The sequence below is a fragment of the Canis lupus genome, chromosome 4 (genome assembly GCF_048164855.1).
Source record: "Canis lupus baileyi chromosome 4, mCanLup2.hap1, whole genome shotgun sequence".
Lineage (NCBI taxonomy): Eukaryota > Metazoa > Chordata > Mammalia > Carnivora > Canidae > Canis > Canis lupus.
The window spans coordinates 35,314,931-35,335,759 of NC_132841.1; the positions used below are offsets into that span (position 1 = coordinate 35,314,931).

At 65.4% G+C, this 20,829-nt stretch overlaps 3 protein-coding genes across 6 annotated transcripts; all 3 read left to right on the plus strand.

Annotated features, from left to right (window-relative positions):
• The first annotated feature begins 57 nt into the window (after positions 1-57).
• On the plus strand, positions 58-4,241 carry SNCG (synuclein gamma). 4 transcript variants are annotated; one of them, XR_012029683.1, is made up of 8 exons: positions 58-82; positions 634-891; positions 1,516-1,557; positions 1,814-1,941; positions 2,618-2,802; positions 2,927-3,110; positions 3,733-3,804; positions 3,963-4,241. XR_012029683.1 is itself a non-coding variant. In XM_072823866.1 (5 exons), the coding sequence occupies exons 1-5, from the start codon at positions 771-773 to the stop codon at positions 3,981-3,983; spliced, it is 384 nt and encodes a 127-aa protein (XP_072679967.1). In that variant the 5' UTR covers positions 634-770; the 3' UTR covers positions 3,984-4,241. The 4 variants fall into 4 exon arrangements, 1 of the variants encoding a protein (XP_072679967.1); XR_012029681.1 differs by having other exon boundaries at positions 2,618-3,110; XR_012029682.1 differs by lacking the exons at positions 3,733-3,804; positions 3,963-4,241 and adding an exon at positions 3,284-3,716 and having other exon boundaries at positions 2,618-3,110.
• Positions 4,242-7,022: 2,781 nt separating this feature from the next.
• On the plus strand, positions 7,023-9,191 carry ADIRF (adipogenesis regulatory factor). Its single transcript, XM_072823889.1, has 3 exons — positions 7,023-7,183; positions 8,738-8,800; positions 9,000-9,191. The coding sequence occupies exons 1-3, from the start codon at positions 7,123-7,125 to the stop codon at positions 9,101-9,103; spliced, it is 228 nt and encodes a 75-aa protein (XP_072679990.1). The 5' UTR covers positions 7,023-7,122; the 3' UTR covers positions 9,104-9,191.
• A 10-nt stretch (positions 9,192-9,201) lies between these two features.
• Positions 9,202-16,709, plus strand: FAM25A (family with sequence similarity 25 member A). Its single transcript, XM_072823888.1, has 5 exons — positions 9,202-9,344; positions 13,114-13,309; positions 14,186-14,860; positions 15,764-15,826; positions 16,530-16,709. The coding sequence occupies exons 3-5, from the start codon at positions 14,788-14,790 to the stop codon at positions 16,661-16,663; spliced, it is 270 nt and encodes an 89-aa protein (XP_072679989.1). The 5' UTR covers positions 9,202-9,344; positions 13,114-13,309; positions 14,186-14,787; the 3' UTR covers positions 16,664-16,709.
• The last annotated feature ends 4,120 nt before the right edge of the window (positions 16,710-20,829 follow it).

Sequence of the window (20,829 nt, forward strand, 5' to 3'; positions counted from 1 at the left end):
ACTACCCAGGCCGGTTCCGTGCCTCGACAGGACTCGGGTCAGGGACACGGGAGGTGTGGGGCGCAGGAGGCGGCCGCAGCACGTGCGTCCCCGGGAGCCAGGAGAGGAGCACGGGGTGGAGCGGGGCCACGGGAAGGGGGTCAGTGGCCGGGAGCCTGCTGCCCGTCCCCGCTGGTGGCCGGGACACGGGGGGCACCTCAGGCCTACTCCGCGCCCTTTGCCCCAGGCTGTGGGAGCCAGCAGGTGGTGGAGACAGACAGGGATGGGGTGTCCGGGGTGGGCGTCGGAGGTGGCACTGGGGGCCGGAGGCCGGGCCACGGGGAGCCCTCCTTGCACCCTCTGCTGGATCCTGGGGGGTAGGTGACCGCGGCACTGGTGACTCACCGAGCAGCCCAGGCTGGTCCTGCGGGAGGTTGGCCAGTGTTGCCTGACCGGCCCGAGGACCCTGACCCCCGCCCTACCTGGGACGCTGGTAGCAAAGCCACCTCCCCTCTGAGCACCTTTGTCCCTGGGGGGCAGACACTGGCCCCGGGCCTGCCAGCTCCAGGCAGGGGGGTGGGTGGGGGATGCATAAGGGCCGGTGAGGGACGAGCCGCCCAGCCCCCCCGCCCCCTCCCCCCCTGCTCCCAGCAGCCCCGCCGCCGCCGCCGCATCATCAATATTTCACGGGCGTCAATAAGAGGCGGTGGCGGGGAGGCGGCTGCAGCAGTGCTGGCACCAGCTCCGGCCACCGCTCCCCGCGACACTCAGCCTCCTGCCCTGCCCACACCATGGACGTCTTCAAGAAAGGCTTCTCCATAGCTAAGGAGGGCGTGGTGGGCGCTGTGGAGAAGACCAAGCAGGGGGTGACGGAGGCGGCTGAGAAGACCAAGGAGGGGGTCCTGTATGTGGGTGAGTGCGGCAGAGGCAGGGCGTGGCAGGGCAGCCCTGGGGCTCAGCCTGAGCCCCCAGCCCCAGGGAGGCATGGGGGGGACCCGGCTGTTGGAGCAGGGTGCCAGGCCCTGGAGCCCCCGTCCCCTGTACCCCAGCCCTAGTGTCCCCCGTCTCTGCTCTGCCCCTCTGCCCCCCAGGGTCCCTGGGGCAGGACAGCGAGAGGGCAGGCAGCCCGCAGACACGCCTGTCTGTGCACACACACGTGCAAGGGGGCACGGATGCAACCCAGGTCCCTGCCCCAGCACCCCCTTCAGGCTCCATGAGAAGCCTCTGTGGGCCGAGCCGGCAGGTGCTCAGCACCCAGGGACCCACCCTGTGGGGGGGCAGGGGGAGGAGCCCGAGCCCCGGGGTCCTGGGCAGCCACCCACCCACTCGGAAGCTGGTGACTCAGCTCTGTCCTGCGCCACTTCCTGGCAAGCTTGGCCTCTGGCAGCCCCCTGCCCGTCGCCCCTGCCCGGCGGCCACTTCCCATCCATCCCCTTCCTCCAGATGCGGCAGGAAGCAGCCTTTGAAGGGACTGCCGCTGACCCCACAGCTTGCCCAGCTGTTCTGTTTGCCCTGACGCCCCCGTTTCCTCCCCAGGAGCCAAGACCAAGGAGAATGTGGTGCAGAGCGTAACCTCAGGTGAGGAGCCTGGGACAGGGGCCGCAGGGCCAGGACCTCCAGGGGCCCCGGCTGGTCCTGAAGCCCCCAGCCCAGGGTCCTTACCCGCAGCTGGGACCCAGAGCCCTGCAGGGCCTCCTGCTGCCCCAGGGCTTCTCTGGGGTCACGGGGGTGGCCCAGGGCCTCCAGTTCTGAGCACTTGGCCGGCCAGGCCCCAGCTGGGGGAAGGGCGGGGCGCAGGAGGACAGGGCCCAGCCACAGCCACGTCCCCTTGCAGTGGCCGAGAAGACCAAGGAGCAGGCCAACGCTGTGAGTGAGGCCGTGGTCACCAGCATCAACACGGTGGCAGTCAAGACAGTGGAGGAAGCGGAGAACATCGCCATCACCTCCGGCGTGGTGCGAAAGGTGGGTCCCCGCCCCAGCTGGCCCCTCCCGGGAGGCTCAGGAGCAGCCCCACAGCCCCCCCCCACCTCCAGGGAAGCGCGGGTGGGGGCACCGCGGGACCTTCAGGCCCCTGGGTGTGGCTGCTGCAAAGTGAGGCTCCTCCCACGTGCTCCTGGCCTCTGCGATGGGGTGATGGGGCGCAGCTCACCAGGGCGAGCAGGGTCCCCCAGCCTCCTGGGTGGCACTTCCCCGGCCACCGGGCTGCAGGGGGTAGGGGGGGAGCGCCCCCTCGGGACCCCGCCCTGCACCTCCTTGCCCACGGGTGCGGGTGCAAGTGCAGGTGCGGGTGCAGGTGCCGGGGCACTGCGGGGGCGGTGCAGGGCAGCCTGGGGTGGGTGGCCAGCTGGCCAAGCAGGCTCAGCTTGGAGCACTTCACACTTATTAACTCGTTTAATCCAAAAAAATCCCCGGGGACAGGGCGTGGCTGTGAGGTGGGGCGGCGAGGGCCTGGCTGCGGGGCGGGGAGCTCCGGTGACCGAGCATTGGGGACCCCGGCTTCGGGGGAGTGCGGGGCCCTGGGCGCCCACCCTCAGGACCAGCCCAGGGCCCCATGTCCTCTGAGCGGCCCGCCCCTCGCACCCTGGTGACCCCCGTGGCCCCGGTGACCCTGTGCCTACATGGGGGGTGGGAGCTCCAGGCAGGGGGGCGCCCCAGGAAACTTCCTCCTGGATGGCCCTGAGCACCCAGCAGGCTGGTGACTATCGGACCATCATCTGTGCCTCTGGGCACCACCCGAAGGTACTCCGGGACCCAGGCCTGTCCGACCCCCAACCCCCAGCTAGGGAGGCCCTGGGGTGTGGCGAGGGCCTGGAACGAGGGCTGGTGAGTACTGGGGGGCGCCCCGAGGGAGACATTCCCTGGTGACACCTAAAAACCAGTCGGATGCCCACCCAGTGAGCCTCGGGGGTGCAGCACCGCCTGACAGCTCTCCATCGGCCGGCCTCAGGTGCCACAGGGCAGCGGGACAAGGCAGGTGGCCGCCACCCTTTGCCCAAAGGCCTGCCCCACGGCTGGCACAGTCTGGTGTCCTTTAAAGCCCCTCGGGGGCTAAGACTGGGATCCAGGCTGATTACCCCGGCTGGCGCTACGTGCAGCTGTGCCCCACCGCCCCCCGGGGCAGCCCACCTTAGGTGAGTATGCGGCTGGGGCAAGGGAGCAGGACGCAGGCAGTGGGAGGACTGGGTAACCCCTGCTGGCCCCCCGCGGCCCCGCTGAGCCCAGAGCCCATCTAGGAGGCAGGGAGAGAGAAGGGTGCTGTCGGGCTAGGGATGCGCCTGGAGCAAGCCAAACCTGATCCCTGCAGGCCCCATCGTCTGGGCTCCAAGGCCTTGATCCAGGTGCTCAGCCTCCCTGGCCCCATGAACGGAGATGACATACCCCTCCTCCGAGGGTCACTTAGGGGGCAGTCGGACAAGGGTGTACGATCCTGTGACTCAGCGATGCTGAGGGTGAGGCCAGGCAGGCTGAGCTAGGGTTTCAGGGCTATGCCCACCCACCGCACCCCACTGCACCGCACCCCACCCCACCGCACCCACTCCACAGGACCGTGCGCTGCCCAGGAGCCTGCGGGGAGCGAAGCTGGGCTGCAGGGCACTTGGCGCCCCTGCGGTGGCCCCCCAGGAGGCGCTGTCGCTCCCGGGGTCAGATGGGCCTCATACTCCGTCACCTCCCGCCCTCTACCAGCCACGGCGTTCGAGCCCTGGTTGTGGCCGGCCTCCACACAGCCCACATGCTCCCCTTTGCCCCCCGCAGGAGGACCTAGAACAACCTGCGGCCCCCCAGGAGGACAAGGCAGCCAGAGTGCAAGAGGAAGTGGCTGAGGAGGCAAGTGCTGGGCTCCCAGAGGGCCCTGGGCCTGCTTCCCCGCCGGGCCCCAGAGCGCTCGGGGCAGCCGCATGAGGTCCCCCCAGGAATGACCCCCGGCCCCGTCCACGCGGGGTGGCCACGTCGGGCTGTGTGTGAGGGTCACTGTCTCCCCCCAGGCCAAGAGTGGAGGAGACTAAGGCACGCAAGTCAGCCGCGGAGGCCCCAGGGAGCAGCCCTCCGCCTCGGGCCACCCTCCCTCAGAGCGCCCAGCCCTGGAGCGAGACCTGGGTGCCCGTGTCCCTGCGCCCACACCCAGCGCCCCACAGGCCTGTCCGCCCAAGCTGCCTCTGACACCTTCCCCTCCGCCCCCTCCCTCCCTCGAGGCCTCCGACCCCCGGCCCCTATGACCCCACAGATGCTGCTGTGAATTCAAATAAATTCCAACTAGAACTCAAGCCCTCTGCGCCGGCCTCCCGGGCCTGGGCCCCCTCGGTGCGGCCGCACCCGGATCGGGAGCTGGGCAGCCTGCCGGGGCTCTGGGAAGCAGGCCTGGGGCCAGGTGCCCCGCGGGCAGACCCTGGGCATTTCGGGAACCTCCTGAGAATAGGCACCCTAGAGGCAATGGGGAGCCCACACAGTTGTGTTTTTACGTGGAGGGAGTGGCCCCCTGTGGCTCCCGCAGACAGCCCGGCGCTGTGCCCCGAGCCCACGGTAACCAGAGCCGCGCAGCTAGGCCCGTGGCAAGGCCTCTGAGCGCTCCTGGCACACGCCTGACCCCATGGCTCCTCCTGCCGGGCCCCAGCCAGCCTGGGCTGGGCTTCCTCGTCCGTCACCAGAAGTCGTGTCCAGGATCATTAGAAGAGAGGACCTCTGAGATGCAGGAACACAAGCCTCCACCTTGAAAGTAGTAAAAATGAGCCCCTCCCAGGTCTGAGCACTTCACCTAATTTAATCCTCAGGACAAACTGTTGGTATGACCCCAATTTCCCCAAGAATGAACTGAGGAACAGAGGAACAGAGAGGTTAAATAACTTGTTTGAGACCACAGAGCAAGGCAGCCTGGGCCTGGGCAGACGCCAAGGTTGCCTGCTTCCAGAGCCGCCCAGTTAACTCCCATGCTCTGCTACAGCCACCCTGACGGTGTGGACTGGCGTGCTTATGGCAGATGCCACCCCTGCCAGGGTTTCAAAACAACCTGGGGACCAGGCTGGCAGGTGCCCTATATGAAGTGCTATGGGCATTGTGCCCGGGGTCCTGTTCAGAGGCAGCCGAGGGGCTCCTTCCCCTTTGGCACCCAGTCGCTCTGGGCTCATCTAGGCGACTTGCCCCAAGCCTCCAGCCAGAGCTGAGTCCACGCCTGCATTCAGCCACTAGGGAGACCACCCCTTTGACATCCTGCCTCAGTGGTGGCAAGCAGGGGTCAAGGCCAGCCCTGGTGACTGGAAGCCAGGCAAGCACAGCTGAGCAGGGTTGTCTCCCAGCCTGCTGGCCACGGGCATCCGCGGCTGAGGAGGCAGAAAGGAGCAGAGGGCTGCTGTCCCCCCAGGCCCCCAAATCCCACCGTGGGAGGAGTGAAGGGTCTGGAAGAGCTTCAGGGCAGTCGGGGTGGGTACTGCTCCTAGGTGAGCACACAAGCAGGCCCGTGCATGCCTGGGAGCGTCCACCTGGGGCCTGGGTGTGCCTGAGAGTTCTTTGAACTGTAAGACTGTAAGAAGAAGAGAGGAGGGGCAAGACCAAGAAGGTGACTGGCGGGGGGGGGCGGGGGGGGGGACACCTAGACCCAGCCCCTGTGGACAGTGCACCACTAGGCTCCCAGGGCCATCTGCTTCTGCTGAAGGAACCTAGAAGGGTGCCTGGTGCTTAACTCCTCCCCTGCACACCTACTCAGGGCCCGTTCCTGGGCTCAAATGCCAACCATCTATGTGTGCCCCGTCCTGGAAGCCTGTAACCCACCCCATGGCACCTGCAGTGCTCTTAGCCTTTAAAACCCCGTGGGTGTGGGGCCTGGGTGCCTCAGTGGTTGAGCCATGGGTTGGCTTCCACCATAGGCATGGAGCCTATGTTAAGAAAAAAAAAAAAAAAAGGACCCCTACTATGTGCTGTGGGCTCCTGTGGCTGTGCCCGACTTTCCTTGAGGAACACCTGGTCCCCCCGTACCCCTCTTCTTACATGAGGAGCCCGGGGTGAATGGCCCAGTGGAAGGACCCCGCCCCCCACCGCCGAGTGTGGGGCATCCTCCAGCCCCTTTAACCCTCCCAGTAGCACTTTGGGGAGACTGTCTCCTCTGTCTGCCCATCAAGGATGGGGTACACTGAGGCTGGGAGAGAGGGACTTGCCGTGGGGGGTATGTGAACCCAAGTAGTGTGACTACGGTGCCTACCGCCTGAGCCGCTGGGCCGGCCCTATTCCGGCCCCCTCCTCCCCCGCGTTAGAGCCCGCGGGAGCGGACCGTAGGCGGGGCCTGCAGACGGGGCGGGGGGTGGGGGGGGTGGGGAGCGTCGGGGAGCGAGCTCCGCAGGGCTCTGCGGCTTCCGCACAGGTGGTCACCGCTTCTGCAGCGCGCCCGGGGGAGGGGACCTCAGGTACCCGAGGCTCGTCCCGCCCAGCTCGCAGGCCCCTGGGGACCCGCGATGGAGACCCCGGCCAGGGCTCCGGGCGCCGCCGGGACCTGCCCCCTCCCCGCCCTGCCTGCTGCGGCGGGTCTGCGGGGGTGTCTGCGGGGGGGAGGTCTGCGGGCGGGCCGGGTGGGGGGTGGGTCTGCGGGCGGCGCTGCGGGGTCCCCGCGGGCAGTGCGCATCGCCGCTGGGCCGCTGCCGGGCTTTGGGTCCACACCCAGCGACCGGATTCCAGGCCCCGCCTTGGGACGTTGGGTGGGGCCGCGCTCGCCCCCGTGCCTCAGTTTCTCCCTACACACCAGCACCGCCCACTTCCCGAGGTTGCCTGGAGCCGGGGCCGCGCTCAGCAGCCGCTCCTGCGGGATCCCAGCCTCGAGGCTGCGGCCACCGCATCCTGGGGGTCAGGCCGCGGGCGCCCCGCTACTCCAGCCCCTCTCTGCACCCCCGCCCCACCCCTGCACCCCTCGGCCCCTCCAGACCCGGTGGGGCCGCCGCCCGGGCCGGATGCGCAGGGAGGGGAGGGTTGAGGGGGGGCTGGAGCGCGGCCCAGTCCTCCGGGGCGGGTCTGCTGGGAACCGCCCCGTACCCCCGCTCCCCCCTGCCCCCCCACTCCCCCCCACCGCGCGGGGCGGGCCCTCGGGCACCTTATAAAGCTGCGCTGCGCGGGGCCCAGGGCGACCGGCTCCAGCACCCAGCGCCCTCCCGGAGCGGAGCCCTGGCCATGGCCGGCAAGGGCCTGCAGGACCTGAAGCAGCACGTGCAGGGGGCGGCCCAGGAGGCGGGTGAGGACGCCCGGCTGCGGGCCCAAGGCGGTTGGGGGGGGCCCTGCCCAGGGGCCCGGGCTGGACAGGGTGCCTTCCGTGGGGAAACAGGGTACCCCAGGAGTTCCGCGGACGGGCATCGCTGGGAGCCGGGGCGGAGGCTGCACGGGGCACCGGCCCACCCCATCCGGAGCGGCCCCCGGTTCCTAGGGGAGGGCGAAGGCCCGGGGGGAGCGCCTGGCACCCCAGAACCATCTCTGCCCCCGACTCTGCGAGGCGCACTGGACCCGATGGAGTGGTGGCAGCGGCCCAACCCCGGCCTTGTCCTGTCCCCCACCCGTTTCCTTCCATGTCCTCACCCCGAGGGCCTTCCTCCCCTCGCCCCAGAGGGCAGGTCCCCAGCCTTGTTTCTCCACCTCCAGCTCTTTCCTCCTCAGGCCTGAGGTTCCGTGGCTGCAGGGGGGCTGGGGGGGGCGGCGGGCTGGGGGTAGGGAAGGTGAGGAGCCCGCCCCCCCCCCCAGCTGCTCCTCCAGTCCCAGGTCAGCCTCCCTCTGGACACCAGTTCCCAGTGTGTCCGGCCCATGTCCCAGTCAACAGATGACACCCAAACTAACTCCCTCCTTCACCAGGGCCCCAGTTGCTGAGGGGCCCCCTCAGCACTGAGGGAACCCCACAGTCGCTCCCCTGGAACCAAAGTGCTACCAGGAAGCCAGTGTACAAGGCCCTTCCTTCCCGGCCTCACCTTCCCCATCTGTGGCCCAGACTGGTTCTGTCACATAGGCCAGGTGGGGAGGCTTTGGGAGCCAGACCCAGGGCCTGCCTGACGCGCCCCCACCCCCCACCCCCCCGGCCCAGAGTCTGAGTAAAGCAGGTTCTTTCCTGTTCAGCAAAAAGGATGAGTCAGAGCTCTGGAGGCCTGAGCCACTTGTCTGCTCACCCAGCAGGTGGGACCCACTTGAGCCCCTGGAAACCCTGTTCACCACAGGCAGGAACTCGGGTCCAGAGGATATGGCCTGACCTTGGAAGCGTCACCTCTTCTCCGGATTTCATCTCCTAATGCCTCCAGTTGCCTGCCCACCGAGGCACTAGCATCATTGCTTGTGTGCCCTCTGGGGCAAGGCACGGAGACAGGGGGAGAGGGCCTCGCAGAAGTCGAGTCCCCAAGCACGAAAGGTGGCAACTGAGGCATCTGCATTAGGCTTCTGGGGAGAAACTGTGGAAAAGGGGACAGGGTCCTTCCTGTGCCATGCCCAGGAGCAGCGCCAGCCCAGATTCCAGCTCCAGCCTCCCTTGGGATACTTTTCTCTGCAATCCTGGATTTGGGAAGAGAAGCAGGGCAGAGGGGAGGAGCCCAGAGTTATAAATAACCACCAACACCCCAGAGGCAATGGAAAGGGTGCCTGTGCCTCACGGGCTGGATAGCCTTAGTCAAAGGACTTTACTTCGATGGCATCGGACCCTTGGGCCTGTAGGACAGGCTACTCTAGAGAAAGAACAGATGTGGGGGAGCAGGGGTGGGGCCCTGTGGTCAGCATTGTGGCGACAGGGTCTAAAGGCCTCATCTCTCTGTTCCAGTGACTGCGGCAGGAGCGTCGGCCCAGCAAGTGGTGGATCAGGCCACAGAAGCAGGACAGAAAGGTCTGGCGGGCTGGTGGGCAGGAGGGTGGGCGCCCCAGCACAATCCCCACCCTGTGCAGCCCTCGCCCGGACACCCCTCTGCCCTGAAGGCCCTCTGCCCACACTGCTTCCTGGGGATGGTGACCCAAGCCAGCCCAACCCTCCAGGGCTCTGGTTCCCGGGGCCTGGCTCTCATCTGCTTTCTCCTTTCCTTCCCCAGCCATGGACCAGGTGGCCAAGTCCACCCAGGAAACCATCGACAAGACTGCTAACCAGGCCTCTGAGACTTTCTCAGGTTTTGGGAAAAAATTAGGCTTCAAGTAATGCCAGAGGGAGACATGGATGACTGGCCTCCAGGCCCTGAGCTGCGGCGAGCCTTTGGCCTGCTGCCCTATTAAAGCCCTGGTTCCTACCTCGTGTCCGCTTCATGCCTCTCCACAAGCTGGGCCCAGCCCTCTGTGCCTAGAGCTGAGCCCCCGTATCCAGAAACCCCGCCCGGACAGCCAGAACTCAGGCCGACAGTGTCCAAGGGTCTTTGCCCAAGGTCTCAACTGCAAATACAGAGGTACGCGTGCCTCCCGCTGCCATCTGGGGCCACCCTGTCCCCCATTCCCCAACGGCTCCCCCCACTCCGGGAACCCCACCCTCCTAGGAGGGGACACCAGGGCCCCTCGGGCTCGAAGGGCTCAGCTCAGGGGGGAGGGGGGCGAGGGGCTGCAAGGGCAGGGGCTTCGGGAACTGCTCCCTGGACCTGGGCCTGGAGGCTGGGAGCACAGGCTGGCAGGACCTCGGGTCGCGGGGCCCTGGGGACGACGCGGAGTCGCAGGAGCAGGACTTCAGCACCCCCACTCCCCCCGCGGGGTGTTTACGCACCGACCCCACCCGGCGGTGAGTCACCGCCAGGCCGGGAGGCTGAGCGCGCCCGAGCAGCCGCGCCCCATTGGGGGGGGGGGAAACAGGCTGAGGGAGCCCCGCCCACGACACGCCCCGGGAGCCCGCTGTAGCCCCGCCCACGACACGCCCCGGGGAGCCCCGCCCACCGTACGCCCGGGGTCGGGGCCCCGCCCACAACCCCGTAGCCCCGCCCACGACACGCCCCGGGAGCCCGCTGGAGCCCCGCCCACCACAGGCCCCGGGGCTGGGGCCCCGCCCGCCGCCCGCCCTACAGACCGCTGGAGCCCCGCCCACAACCCCGTAGCCCCGCCCACGACACGCCCCGGGAGCCCGCTGGAGCCCCGCCCACAAACCCGCCCACCACAGGGCTCGGGCCGGGGCCCCGCCCACAACCCGTAGCCCCGCCCACGACACGCCCCGGGAGCCCGCTGGAGCCCCGCCCACCACAGGCCCCGGGGCCGGGGCCCCGCCCGCCGCCCGCCCCACAGACCGCTGGAGCCCCGCCCACAAACCCGCCCACCACAGGCCCCGGGGCCGGGCCCCGCCCACAACCCGTAGCCCCGCCCACCACACGCCCCGGGAGCCCGCTGGAGCCCCGCCCACAAACCCGCCCTCCACGGGCCTCGGGCCGGGGCCCCGCCCACAACCCGTAGCCCCGCCCACGACACGCCCCGGGAGCCCGCTGGGGCCCCGCCCACAAACCCGCCCACCACAGGCCCCGGGGCCGGGCCCCGCCCACAACCCGTAGCCCCGCCCACCACACGCCCCGGGGAGGGGCCGCGGTCCCGACGGCAGGAGGGGTCCGCGGGGCGCGACCCTGGCCCAGCGCCCCTGCCTGGCGCCGCCAGGCCCTCCGTGGGTCCCGCAGCGCCCTGGGGCCTCGGGCCCGCAGGTTGGTTCCCCCGCAGCACCTGCCCACGCAGGCGACGCCGGCCCGGGACGCCCGCCTCCCTGGCTCGGGGCTGCCCGGTGGCCGCCCTCGGGCGCAGCCCTGCTCTACCGGCCCCCGTCCCTGCTCCCGGGACCCCAGGCGGTGGCGGGTCCCCATCGGCGAGGCAGCCTGCCCAGGTCTCCCCCAGGGCCAGCCCGGCCCCACCCCTGGGTCCCTGCTCCCCGCCTAGTGTGCTCCTGAGGCTGCTCCCCGCGGCCCACGGGGAGGCCGGGGGGTCTGCGAGGCTGGGGTCCTTCCAGCGCCTGCGGGAGCCCGCCCCCGGTGGTGCAGGGTCGGGAGAGGTCCTGGGGCCACGAGGGGGGCTGGGTGGCATCGCTCCGGCGGCGTCCCTCCCCTGGTGACCCAGATCCCTCCTGACCCAGGGCTCCGCGGAAACTGCCCCAGGGATGGGGGGGCCCAGCTGCGGCCAAGGAGACCGGGGAGCGCACCTGGGGACCAGGGGGCCTCAGGAAAGAGCTTTCCATCCAAAAAAAAAGGAGAATTTCTGTGGCTGGAGGTGATGCTTGCAACCTTGGCGGCCACTTGTAACCAGGGAGCAAGCCTGAGGACAAGCCAAGGTGCTGGGAGCGCAGAGCAGGAAGGGAAAGGAAGGGAGGCCCGGGGCCCCAGTTCCTTCAGTCAGTCCCGGGGCGCATCCTTGCACCCACAAGAGGATGTGGTTCCCCCGTGTTCAGCCCTGAAGCTTCGTCTCGCTCCCTGCCCCCTGCCCCCTGCCTCCCTGCCCCCTGGGCCTGGGCCTGACCCTGCTCCTAACCCCCAGGACTTGGCGCGTGCAGCTCCCTCCCCCCGGAGGACTGCTGCGGGGGAGAAGGCTGCGGCCACTGCACCTGCTGGGTCTTGATCAACCCTTCCATTAGCGATTCCCCCAAATAATTCCTGATTCTACAGATTCCAGTCCCTCATGGAGCCAAACAACATTACGTTGTGGGGGGTGCCTGGTTGAGCAGCTGCCTTGGGCCCAGGGCGTGACCCCGGGGTCCTGGGATCGAGTCCTGTATCAGGCTCCCCGCCAGGAGTCTGCTTCTCCCTTGGGCTGGGGCTCTGCCTCTTTCTGTGTCTCTCAGGAATAAATAAAGTTTTCTTGAAAAACAAAACAAAACATTACATTTCAGTTCCCCTTGACTTCTCAGCTCTGATTCCTGTTAAATTACAAAGTACATAAGAGACAAGGAGCAGGATTTTCTATTTTCCACTTTCTCTCTTTAACGATTTATTCACTATAGAGACGGAGAGAGCCCGAGGGCCGGCTGCTGGGGCAGGGTGACGCAGTAGCCCTCTGCAGCCGGCGGGCACTGAGGAGGAAGAGAGAACCCGCGGCGTTCATCGGGAAGCCCCTGTCTTCCCGACGTGGGAGGCTGTTGGGAATCCCAAGTCCACATCCGAAGTACCGGTGGGATATTGTCTGGGAGGGGGCCAGGGCCCGAGGCCCCCCACGCTCCTCCCCGCAGAGTTGGACCCACGTGCGCAGCCCTGGCCCCGCAGCCTCTTAGAGCCAAGCCGGCCTCGAGGAGTCCCAGCCTCCGGGCTTCAGCCCCTGCCCTGTCAGGGGCATGTTTTCTCTGGGAACGCGGGGCTCCTCCGCAGTCCCGCCCCTCCCCCCCAGCTCCTGGGCCTCACCTTCCTTCTTTCTTCACGTCCTCAGTTCAAGGACTTCTGGCTGGAGGGCCATCTAGTCTAGTCCCGGAGCTGCAGGCCTGTCCCCCCACCTGCACGGGCCCCACCGCACTTCCTCGCCTTCCCTCCTTGCTCCTGCCGGGCTCCCCTGCTTGTGTCCTGGCTCCTGGCTTGGATGTGTGTGGGGCTGGCGGCCTTCGCCATCCTCCTCCTCCTTCTCCTCCCTATGGTCTCCAAAGGAGAAGGGCGACTATTCAGAACTAAGCAGCTGCCCCGCTGCCTGCGCTCTGGCGTGCTGAGCCTGCGGGCTGCGTACAGGGAATCCACCTGCGCCCACCTGCGCCCACCTGCTCCTCCCCGCCCCGCCCGGGACCTGCCCCTGGAACTGCCTCAGCAGGCCTCCCCCCTCAGCCCCAGTTGAGTTCAGTCAGTGGGGAATATTCCGGAGAGCAGAGGGGAGGGCAGGTACTTATTCCTCCCACACCCTCCTCCTTGCTCGGTGGCTGCTGCTCCTGTCCCGGGGTGGGGGGCTCCTAGAGCCACGGCCGTCCTCGGCATCCATACGGGCCCAGGATGACCCTTTTTTTTTTTTTTTAATTTACTCACAAGAGACACAGAGAGAGGCAGAGACACAGGCAGGGGGAGAAGCAGGCTCCCTGCGGGAAACCCCATGCGGGTCTCGATCCCAGGACCCCGGGGTCACAACCTGAGTCCAAGGCAGATGCTCCACCGCTGAGCCACCCAGGCGTCCCCAAAATTTGACATTTATGACACTCACAGCTCAGCTCACAAAAGCAGGTGTCCTGCTCTAAACGTAAGACAGCCCCGAGGACTGGAGCATTTAAAATAAACATGTTTTATTTTTATTTTTCAGATTCGCTAATTGCTAAGTTGGCAACTTGTTATTGGAAACATCGGTGCTCCGTGACTGGGTGATGTAGCCAGTGGGTCCTTTGCCAAATGAGCTGTTGACCACATTCCACTGGGAGGATTAGTCGGCTCCTCTGAAGGCCTGACTGTCCCGCGGGAAAGGCTGGATGTGACCTGTGACTCAGGCCAGGCAGGCCCAGGTGCCCGTGTTCCCAGCTGCTCCCTGGGGCCTCTTCCGGGGTGGCACCAGCTGGGTCATCTTCAGCCTCTCGCAGGCCGTGCCGCTGGGCCTGAGGCCTTGCTGGAGCCCAGCCCTGCGTGGGAACGCCGTGCACAGGCTGAAAGCCGGAGCTGGAGCCCGGAGGCCGAGGGCAGCAGACCTGGGCCAGGGCACCGCGATCTGGGCCCGGGCCGTCCAGGGCAGCCGGGCCTCTCCAGGCTGCTGAAGGCCCCCAGCTCCTGTGGGGAGGCCGAGGGGGCCCTGCCCACAGCGCGGGCCTCCTGGCACCAGGCAGGAGTGTGGGGGCCGTCAGCCCGTGGCACCCGGTGGGCAGACACTAGTCAGGCCTCACTCCCTGCCCTGGGCCTCGTGGCATCCACAGGGACCACAGTCCCAGCCCTCTGCCCCCGCGACCAGCCCCATGCGCTGGTCACCCCGGGGCTTGCCGCCACGCGGCCTCCCCTAGACAGCTGCGACGAGGGGCGGGGAATAGAGTCCTCTGGAGCTTGGCATACGGTCCCCGACTCCCAGCGCCACGGCCACGAGGGCATGGCTGTCCCCATTTTATAGACGTGGAAACTGAGGCTTCGGTTGGGCCCGTGACTAATGGGTGCGGCGTGCGGCACGTGGCTGGGGCGTCTGTCCATCCCGGGTAATGAGGGACGCAGCCTGGCCCTTAGGCATGTGACAGGTCAGGGCCGGTAGAGTGGCTTTCTGGAATTCTGGCTAGGGCTGGGCACACCTTGCCCGGTGGTGGTGGGTCCCCCTTCTACCCCCCTAGGGCCTCCTGGGGGCGCGCTGACCTCGCAGGGCCCCTCCCAGAAGCCTCGTCCCATGCCAGGCTTTCTCTGTGCAGGGTGCTGGGTGCTCCTGTGAGTCGCTCCCTGCCAGCCAGGGGCCACTGGCTTTCCGGTCAGTGCTGTGTCCTCCTCAGCCTTGGGCCAGGCACCGTGATGACCCCGCAGGATGAGCCCCACACACACTCATGAAATTTCCAGTGAAAGCTGCAGACGCTGCAGGCTGAGTTCCTGGGCCCGATGGCCCTGCTGCCCTCGCTCCTGGGCCGAAGGGCCCCCCAGGTGGCCAGGTGCCCGGGCCCTCAGGCCCCTAACTAGGCCATCCTGGGCATCCCGGACGGCGGGCTGGAAGCCCGAGGCCCAAGTGGGTGCGCAGCCCCGCCCGGCCTCCTGCCTCCCCAGGCACCCAGGCCGCGGTGGGGCAGGGCCTTGTCCCGAGCTGACTCCGTGGGCCCTGGCGGGTCCCGGCCCGGGGTGCGGGGTCTCGAGGCCAGAGGGGCAGGGCTGCAGTCGGAGCTCGGGGCCCCACCCGGCCTCTTTCCCACCCCTGCGCTGACTCACCCCTGACCCACTTGGCGGCCCCGGGCGCAGGGCCAGGCGCCTATAAAGGCAGGCGGGCCCAGGCCCTGCACCCTGCTCAGTTGCCACCTGTCACCGCGCCATGCTGGGAGGCCTGGGGAAACTCGCCGCCGAGGGCCTGGCCCACCGCACCGAGAAGGCCACCGAGGAGGCTGGTGAGGACCCCGAGGCTCCTTTCTCCCTGGGCCCTTCTCCCAGGGCTGGGCCTGTTGGAGGCTGATCCCACACCCCCTGGGGGGCCCTGGCCCCGCGAGGATGGGGCGGAGGTGGCTTGGGCGGGATCCTGAGCGGCCATGGCCCCAACAGGCCTCTGTGGCTCAGACCCGTCCCTGGGGCCTGGGACGAGGGCAGGAGGGACGGCAGCACAGGGGAGACCCCGGGAGGTGCTGGGAGGGCCTCGATGGCTGGGACCCTCAGGCATCAGAGTAGCCCCAGACAGGAGGGAAGAGCCGTTTCCACCTGGGCCATCGGTTTACAGCTTCAAACGGAACCGGGCGACTGGGTTCCACGTCGGCCCTGGGGCCAAAGGCCATTTCCAATTTCTCTAAAGTCCTCAGCAGCCCCTGTCTGTCCACAGACACCGCGACTGTGTCGGGAGGCCAGTCCAGGTCCCCCCGGTTGTGCCTGGCCGCCCGCCACCCGCCCTGTGTCATCTGCTGGCCTCAGTGGCCTGCCCTTGTCACCGTCCCCCAGCCCCTGCCGCGGCCCGACTCCTGACGCCAAAGCCTTCCGGGCTGGCTGCTGCCCCCCAACTCCAGACACCCCTTGGGGGTCTGTTTCCCTCCTGCGGCGTCAGGCGGGGGCGGGCCCGCACCCCAGAGGTGCCCTGACCTGGGGACAGGCCGCCCTTGGCCCCAGGCCCCGTGGGGGAAGGAAGGAAGGCCTGCTTGTGCTTCCAGCCGCTGCCAGGCAGGGCGGGCATCCAGGTGTCCGCTGGGCTCTCAGGCTGCTGCCCCCGCCCCACCGGGTCGCGGACGTAAACCGGGGAGTCCCGCCCGGGGTGGCGCCCGGGATGCCCTGGGCCGCGGGCTCTCACTCTGGGCTTCTCATCTTTCCAGTTCACGCCGTGGAGGGAGTGGTGAAGGAGGTACTAGAGCACGCCAAGGAGGCCGGAGAGAAAGGTAAGAAAGGTAGGGGTGTGGGGTGCGGGGGTGGGGGGGTGGCGGGGGAGGAGGGCGGCTGGAGGAGCCGGAGGGAAGCGCGGGTAGGAGCGCAGCCCGCAGCCTGGGCCAGCAGGTGAGCCCCGCCTTAACCCTTTTGCGGGGAAGGAGGCCAGCCGGTACCCCGCGGCCACCCCGGAGCAGGGGCGCCCCCCCAGAGCAGATACAGTCCCCATCCTTTCTGTGGAGGTCACAAGGTGACACACACCCATGGCAGCACACGTGCACGCGCACTGGGTCCCTCCCATGAAACACTCCAGTTGTGTAAGCATGAGGTGACAGGCGGGCCAGGCACCCAGTGGCCACAGACATTGGAGTGATGGAGGGTCCGGGGCCAGGGGTTGGGGTGAGGGGTCGGGGTCAGAGATCGGGGTCAGAGCTCGGGGTCAGGGCCGGGGTCGGGGCCGGGACGCCGTTCCCGTGTCCGCAGTGGGCAGCGGCTGGGAGAGTTGGGGTGGCCCGTGAGTGGGGACCAGCCCGTGACAGCCCAGGTGGGCCCGGTAAACCCCCCAGTACGGACCCTCCCAAGCTTCCGCCATAAAGGAAGGGCAGTAGAGCGGCGCCGGGAGGATGCCCCGCGACCTGGGGCTGTGGGACCTCCAGCTGTGGCCCCCCCCTTCCCCGGCTGCTGCCCTCTCACTGCCTTGCTCCCTCCCTCTGCCAGCCGTCGCCGATGCCCTGAAGAAGGCCCAGGACTCCGGAGAGAAAGTAGTGAAGGACGTCACCGCAACGGTGACCGAGGCCGTGACGGGCGCCGTGGCCCACGCCGTGGAGGGCCTGGGCCCGCGGGGGCAATGAGCAGGCCTGAGGGGCTCCCGCGCCTCAATAAAGGGCCGCCCCACCAGCTTGTGGCCACTCCTTCCTGGGGCAATGGAAACACAGGCCCCCCAGGTCCCCGCGGGGTGGAGGCCAGCCTGCGGCGCCCTCTGGGTCACTAGGTCCCCGCCCCATACATCTCTCCCAGCGCCACGGAGCTTGGCTGGTCGTCAGGGGCGGGGCTACCTGTCCTAAGAGATGGCTTGCCCAGACGCTGCCCGGGGCCCCCGACACCCTGGGGCCCCCGACACCTCACTGCCCCCCAACACCCCGGGGCCCCTAACACCTCACTGCTCCCCAACATCTCACTGACCACCGAGACCCCAGGGCCCTGACACCTCACTGCCCCCCAACATCTCACTGCCCCCCGAGACCCTGACACCTCACTGTCTCCCGAGACCCCGGGGCCCCGACACCTCACTGCTCCCCGAGACCCCGGGGCCCCGACACCTCACTGCCCCCTGAGACCCCGGGGCCCCGACACCTCACTGCCCCCCGAGACCCGGGGCCCCGACACCTCACTGCCCCCCGAGACCCCGGGGCCCGACACCTCACTGCCCCCCGAGACCCCGGGGCCCGACACCTCACTGCCCCCCGAGACCCCGGGCCCCGACACCTCACTGCCCCCCGAGACCCCGGGGCCCCGACACCTCACTGTCCCCGACATCCTGGGGCCCCGACACCTCACTGCCCCCTGACACCCTGGGGTCCCTGACACCTCACTGCTCCCCGAGACCCCGGGGCCGATACCTCACTGCTCCCCAACACCCTGGGGCCACCGACACCTCACTGCCCCCCGACATTCCGGGGCCCCCGATACCCCAGTGCCCCCCAACAGCCCCGGGGAAGGCGCAGAATCGGGCGCACACGCCCCTGGGGCTTCCGTGAGCCGTCCCCGTGGAGGATGGCCGGCAGGCTCACTCGCGGTGCTTCGTGTTTGGAAAGGGCCCCGGAGAAGCACGTGTGGGGTCAGACAGTCACAGACCCGGTCAGGTAGTTATGGGCCCCGCTAGCCGCCCCAGCCCGGTCAGGCCCCAGGAGCCAGCGGCCGAGAACGCCCAGCCCTCTCCGCGCCCCGAGGGGCAGCACCCACGAGGTAGACGTGTGCGAGCGGCACCTAGCCTGGCCTTCGGCAGGGAAACATCGCTTCCTTATCTTGCCCGAAGTTACTGGTTCTTCACAGAAATTGGACGAAAAGATGTTTTAAGGAGCATGAGAGTTGGTCATCACATTTCTGGCTTTTTTAAAGAAGTGGCTCCTAAGTCGCGAACAGCCCCGGGAACATCTAGCGTCCTGGCGTGGAGCCTGTGCCGCCACAGCTACATCTGGCCTTCGCACCTTGCTTTGGGCCCTGACGACTTTTGAATTCCCCAGTCTAATCCTAGCTAGAGAGAGAGGGAGGGGGAGCAGGAGGGAGGGAAAGGGGGAGAGGGGGAGGGAGAGGGAGGGAGGGGAGGGAGGGAATCGTGGGAGGCAGTGTAAACTGGAGAATTCCCCTTACTGAGACTGTCCTGCCGGCGTGCACAGATAGGCCTAGTGGGGGACACCCGGATCACCGCGGCCTGGAGCTAATAGCGAGCGTTGGCAACGCCCTCACACGCCCGGCGGACTCACCTGGACGGTGGGCTTGGCTCTGCTTAGTGGGCTTGGCGCATAGTGAGTGCCGACATGCGGACTTCTAGTGTATTGGAAACCATATCCCAGCTTGAAGAGCGGGACCCTGCCCAGATGGCCACCAGTGGGGACTGGTTAATGACTGTTGCACGTGTATGTGAAGTGGCATTCCCACGACTGTCACAGAGAACGAGGGAAGGTAAATTAGAAGCTATGACATACGTATGTAGGAAGGGTTGGTTTCTGTAAAGCAAGGTCATACTCGTGGAAAAAGAGAAGAAAATTGGTAGCATGTACACAGCAGACGTACTGAGAATTTCATGTCTGTGTCCGTGGGAGCAGAAGGAGCTTCCTCCCTTACATGACAGGTCATGATGCTTGAATTTAAGAGAAAGCCGACATGACACACACAGATTTTAAAATGTTGTTGAGGGGGCACACACTGGCTTAGTCAAGGTCGTTTGCTGCTGAAGAGCTTGCTACTCAGAGTTTATTGGTTTGAAACATTATTTACCACTTGGTGACAGGATGAGTGAAGAACAGAGCATTTAGAAACTTCTACACTGAGGAATGCCTGGGTGGCTCAGCGGTGGAGCATCCCGGGATCGAATCCCGCATCGGGCTCCCAGCATGGAGCCTGCTTCTCCCTCTGCCTGTGTCTCTGCCTCTCTCTCTCTCTCTCTCTCTCTCTCTCTGTGTGTGTCTCTCATGAATAAGTAAATACAATCTTTTTTTAAAAAAGGGACATTGCCTGGCCCTCCAGGAGTGTGATCAGCAGATGGTGCTTGTTGAACAAGGTAAAAACCAGCTCTGGTTGTCGAACTTGCATGGCAAGTTGTATGTGAACTAGTCACAGGAAGCAGGATCACATGCCTAATGCTGATGCATTAGATTAACAAACAAATCGGTCCTTTGCCACAGGGGGCTGGAGAAGCACTGCCCACGGTTCCTTAACTTCACCTTGTAGCGTGCTGTTCTAGAATAAGTGCTTCTGTCATTTTCTCTTCACTGTGCGTGTTGTGCACCGAGTGGTATGACATCAGCCTCAGACAAGCTCTATCTAAAGGTATGTTTATAAAAAGCAATAGATAGTGAGAAGTTGGTGAAGTGGGTCCCTCCAAAAATTCTCTCCTCCATAAAAGTAATGAGAAAACTGGCAAAAATATAGTCAGAATCAACTCTTTTCAGAATTCTTAACCAAAAGTGTACGGCAATCCCAGGAGCATTTATGTAAAACCAATTAAAAATAAACAGGGATCCCTGGGGTCTCAGTGGTTTAGCATCTGCCTTTGGCTCAGGTTGTGATCCCGGATTCCCGGGATCGAGTCCCACGTCGGGCTCCTGCAGGGAACCTGCTTCTCCCTCTGCCTGTGTCTCTGCCTCTCTCTGTGTCTCTCATGAATAAATAAATAAAATCTTAAAAAAAAGAAATCTCTGTCCAATCATTAGCTAACCATGAAGCTATCTGGATAGAACCTTCAATGGCAAAACACAACAAAGAAAGCAGACTACAGAACTAGTTCAGGAAAGTCACTAAACTAACACTCAACAACAAACACCAACAAGATATCTGCGGGGAGGGCAGTGGAATCTGATTTCAGGGTTGCCACATTACATCACTTAGTATGTCTAGTTTTCAGGAAGAAAAAGATATGCAAGGCAAGACATTATGGCACATTTGAGGGGGAAAAATGGAAACTGTCCAAAATATTGGACTTACCAAAGACTTTTAATCAATTGTTTTAAACATGTTCAAAGAGCTAAAGGAAAGCACATCTCCAGAATTAAAAGTGTAAGACCAATACCAAATAGGTATAGAAACTATAGAAAAGAATGAAATAGATATTCTAGAGTTGAAAGTACAACTGAAATAAAACATTCATCAGAGCGCTCAGCAGCAGACCTTAGCAGGCACATGAAAGAATCCGTGAACTTGAAGACACGTCAAATGAGGTTCTCTAACCTGAGGAACGGAAAGCCAAACAAATGAACAAAAAAAAAAGAGGATTAGAGATGAGTGCATCACTGTGCACAATGGGGGTCCTCGAGAGAGAGGAGAGAAAGAGGCAGGACGAGTACTGAAGAAATAACAGCTGAAAACGAATTTGATGAAAATGTAATAACCCGATACTTCCACGAAGCTCAGTGAACTCCAAGTAGGAAGACGCAAACACTGCACACCAGGCATAGCCCTAATCAAACTGTTCAAATCCAAAGACAGAGAAGAATCTTGAAACAGAAAAGTAAGTCATCACATGAGAGAGAGGCTCAATGACATTCACAGGTGACTTCTCATCAGAAACCGCAGAGGCCATGGGCAGGAGGGTCACCTCCTCAAAGTTCCCAGGGAGACGGTGGACCAGCACCCACAGGTGTCTGTCCTCACAGGGCCACAGTCGGATTAACCCATTGGACCGCCGCTCCCTGCTGCCGACCCTGCTGTCATCAGGGACACATGGTGGACCCAGGCCTTGGCCTGTCCCACCAGGGTCACGACCCGCAGCAGGGTTGCAAAGATCCAAACACCAGCAGGT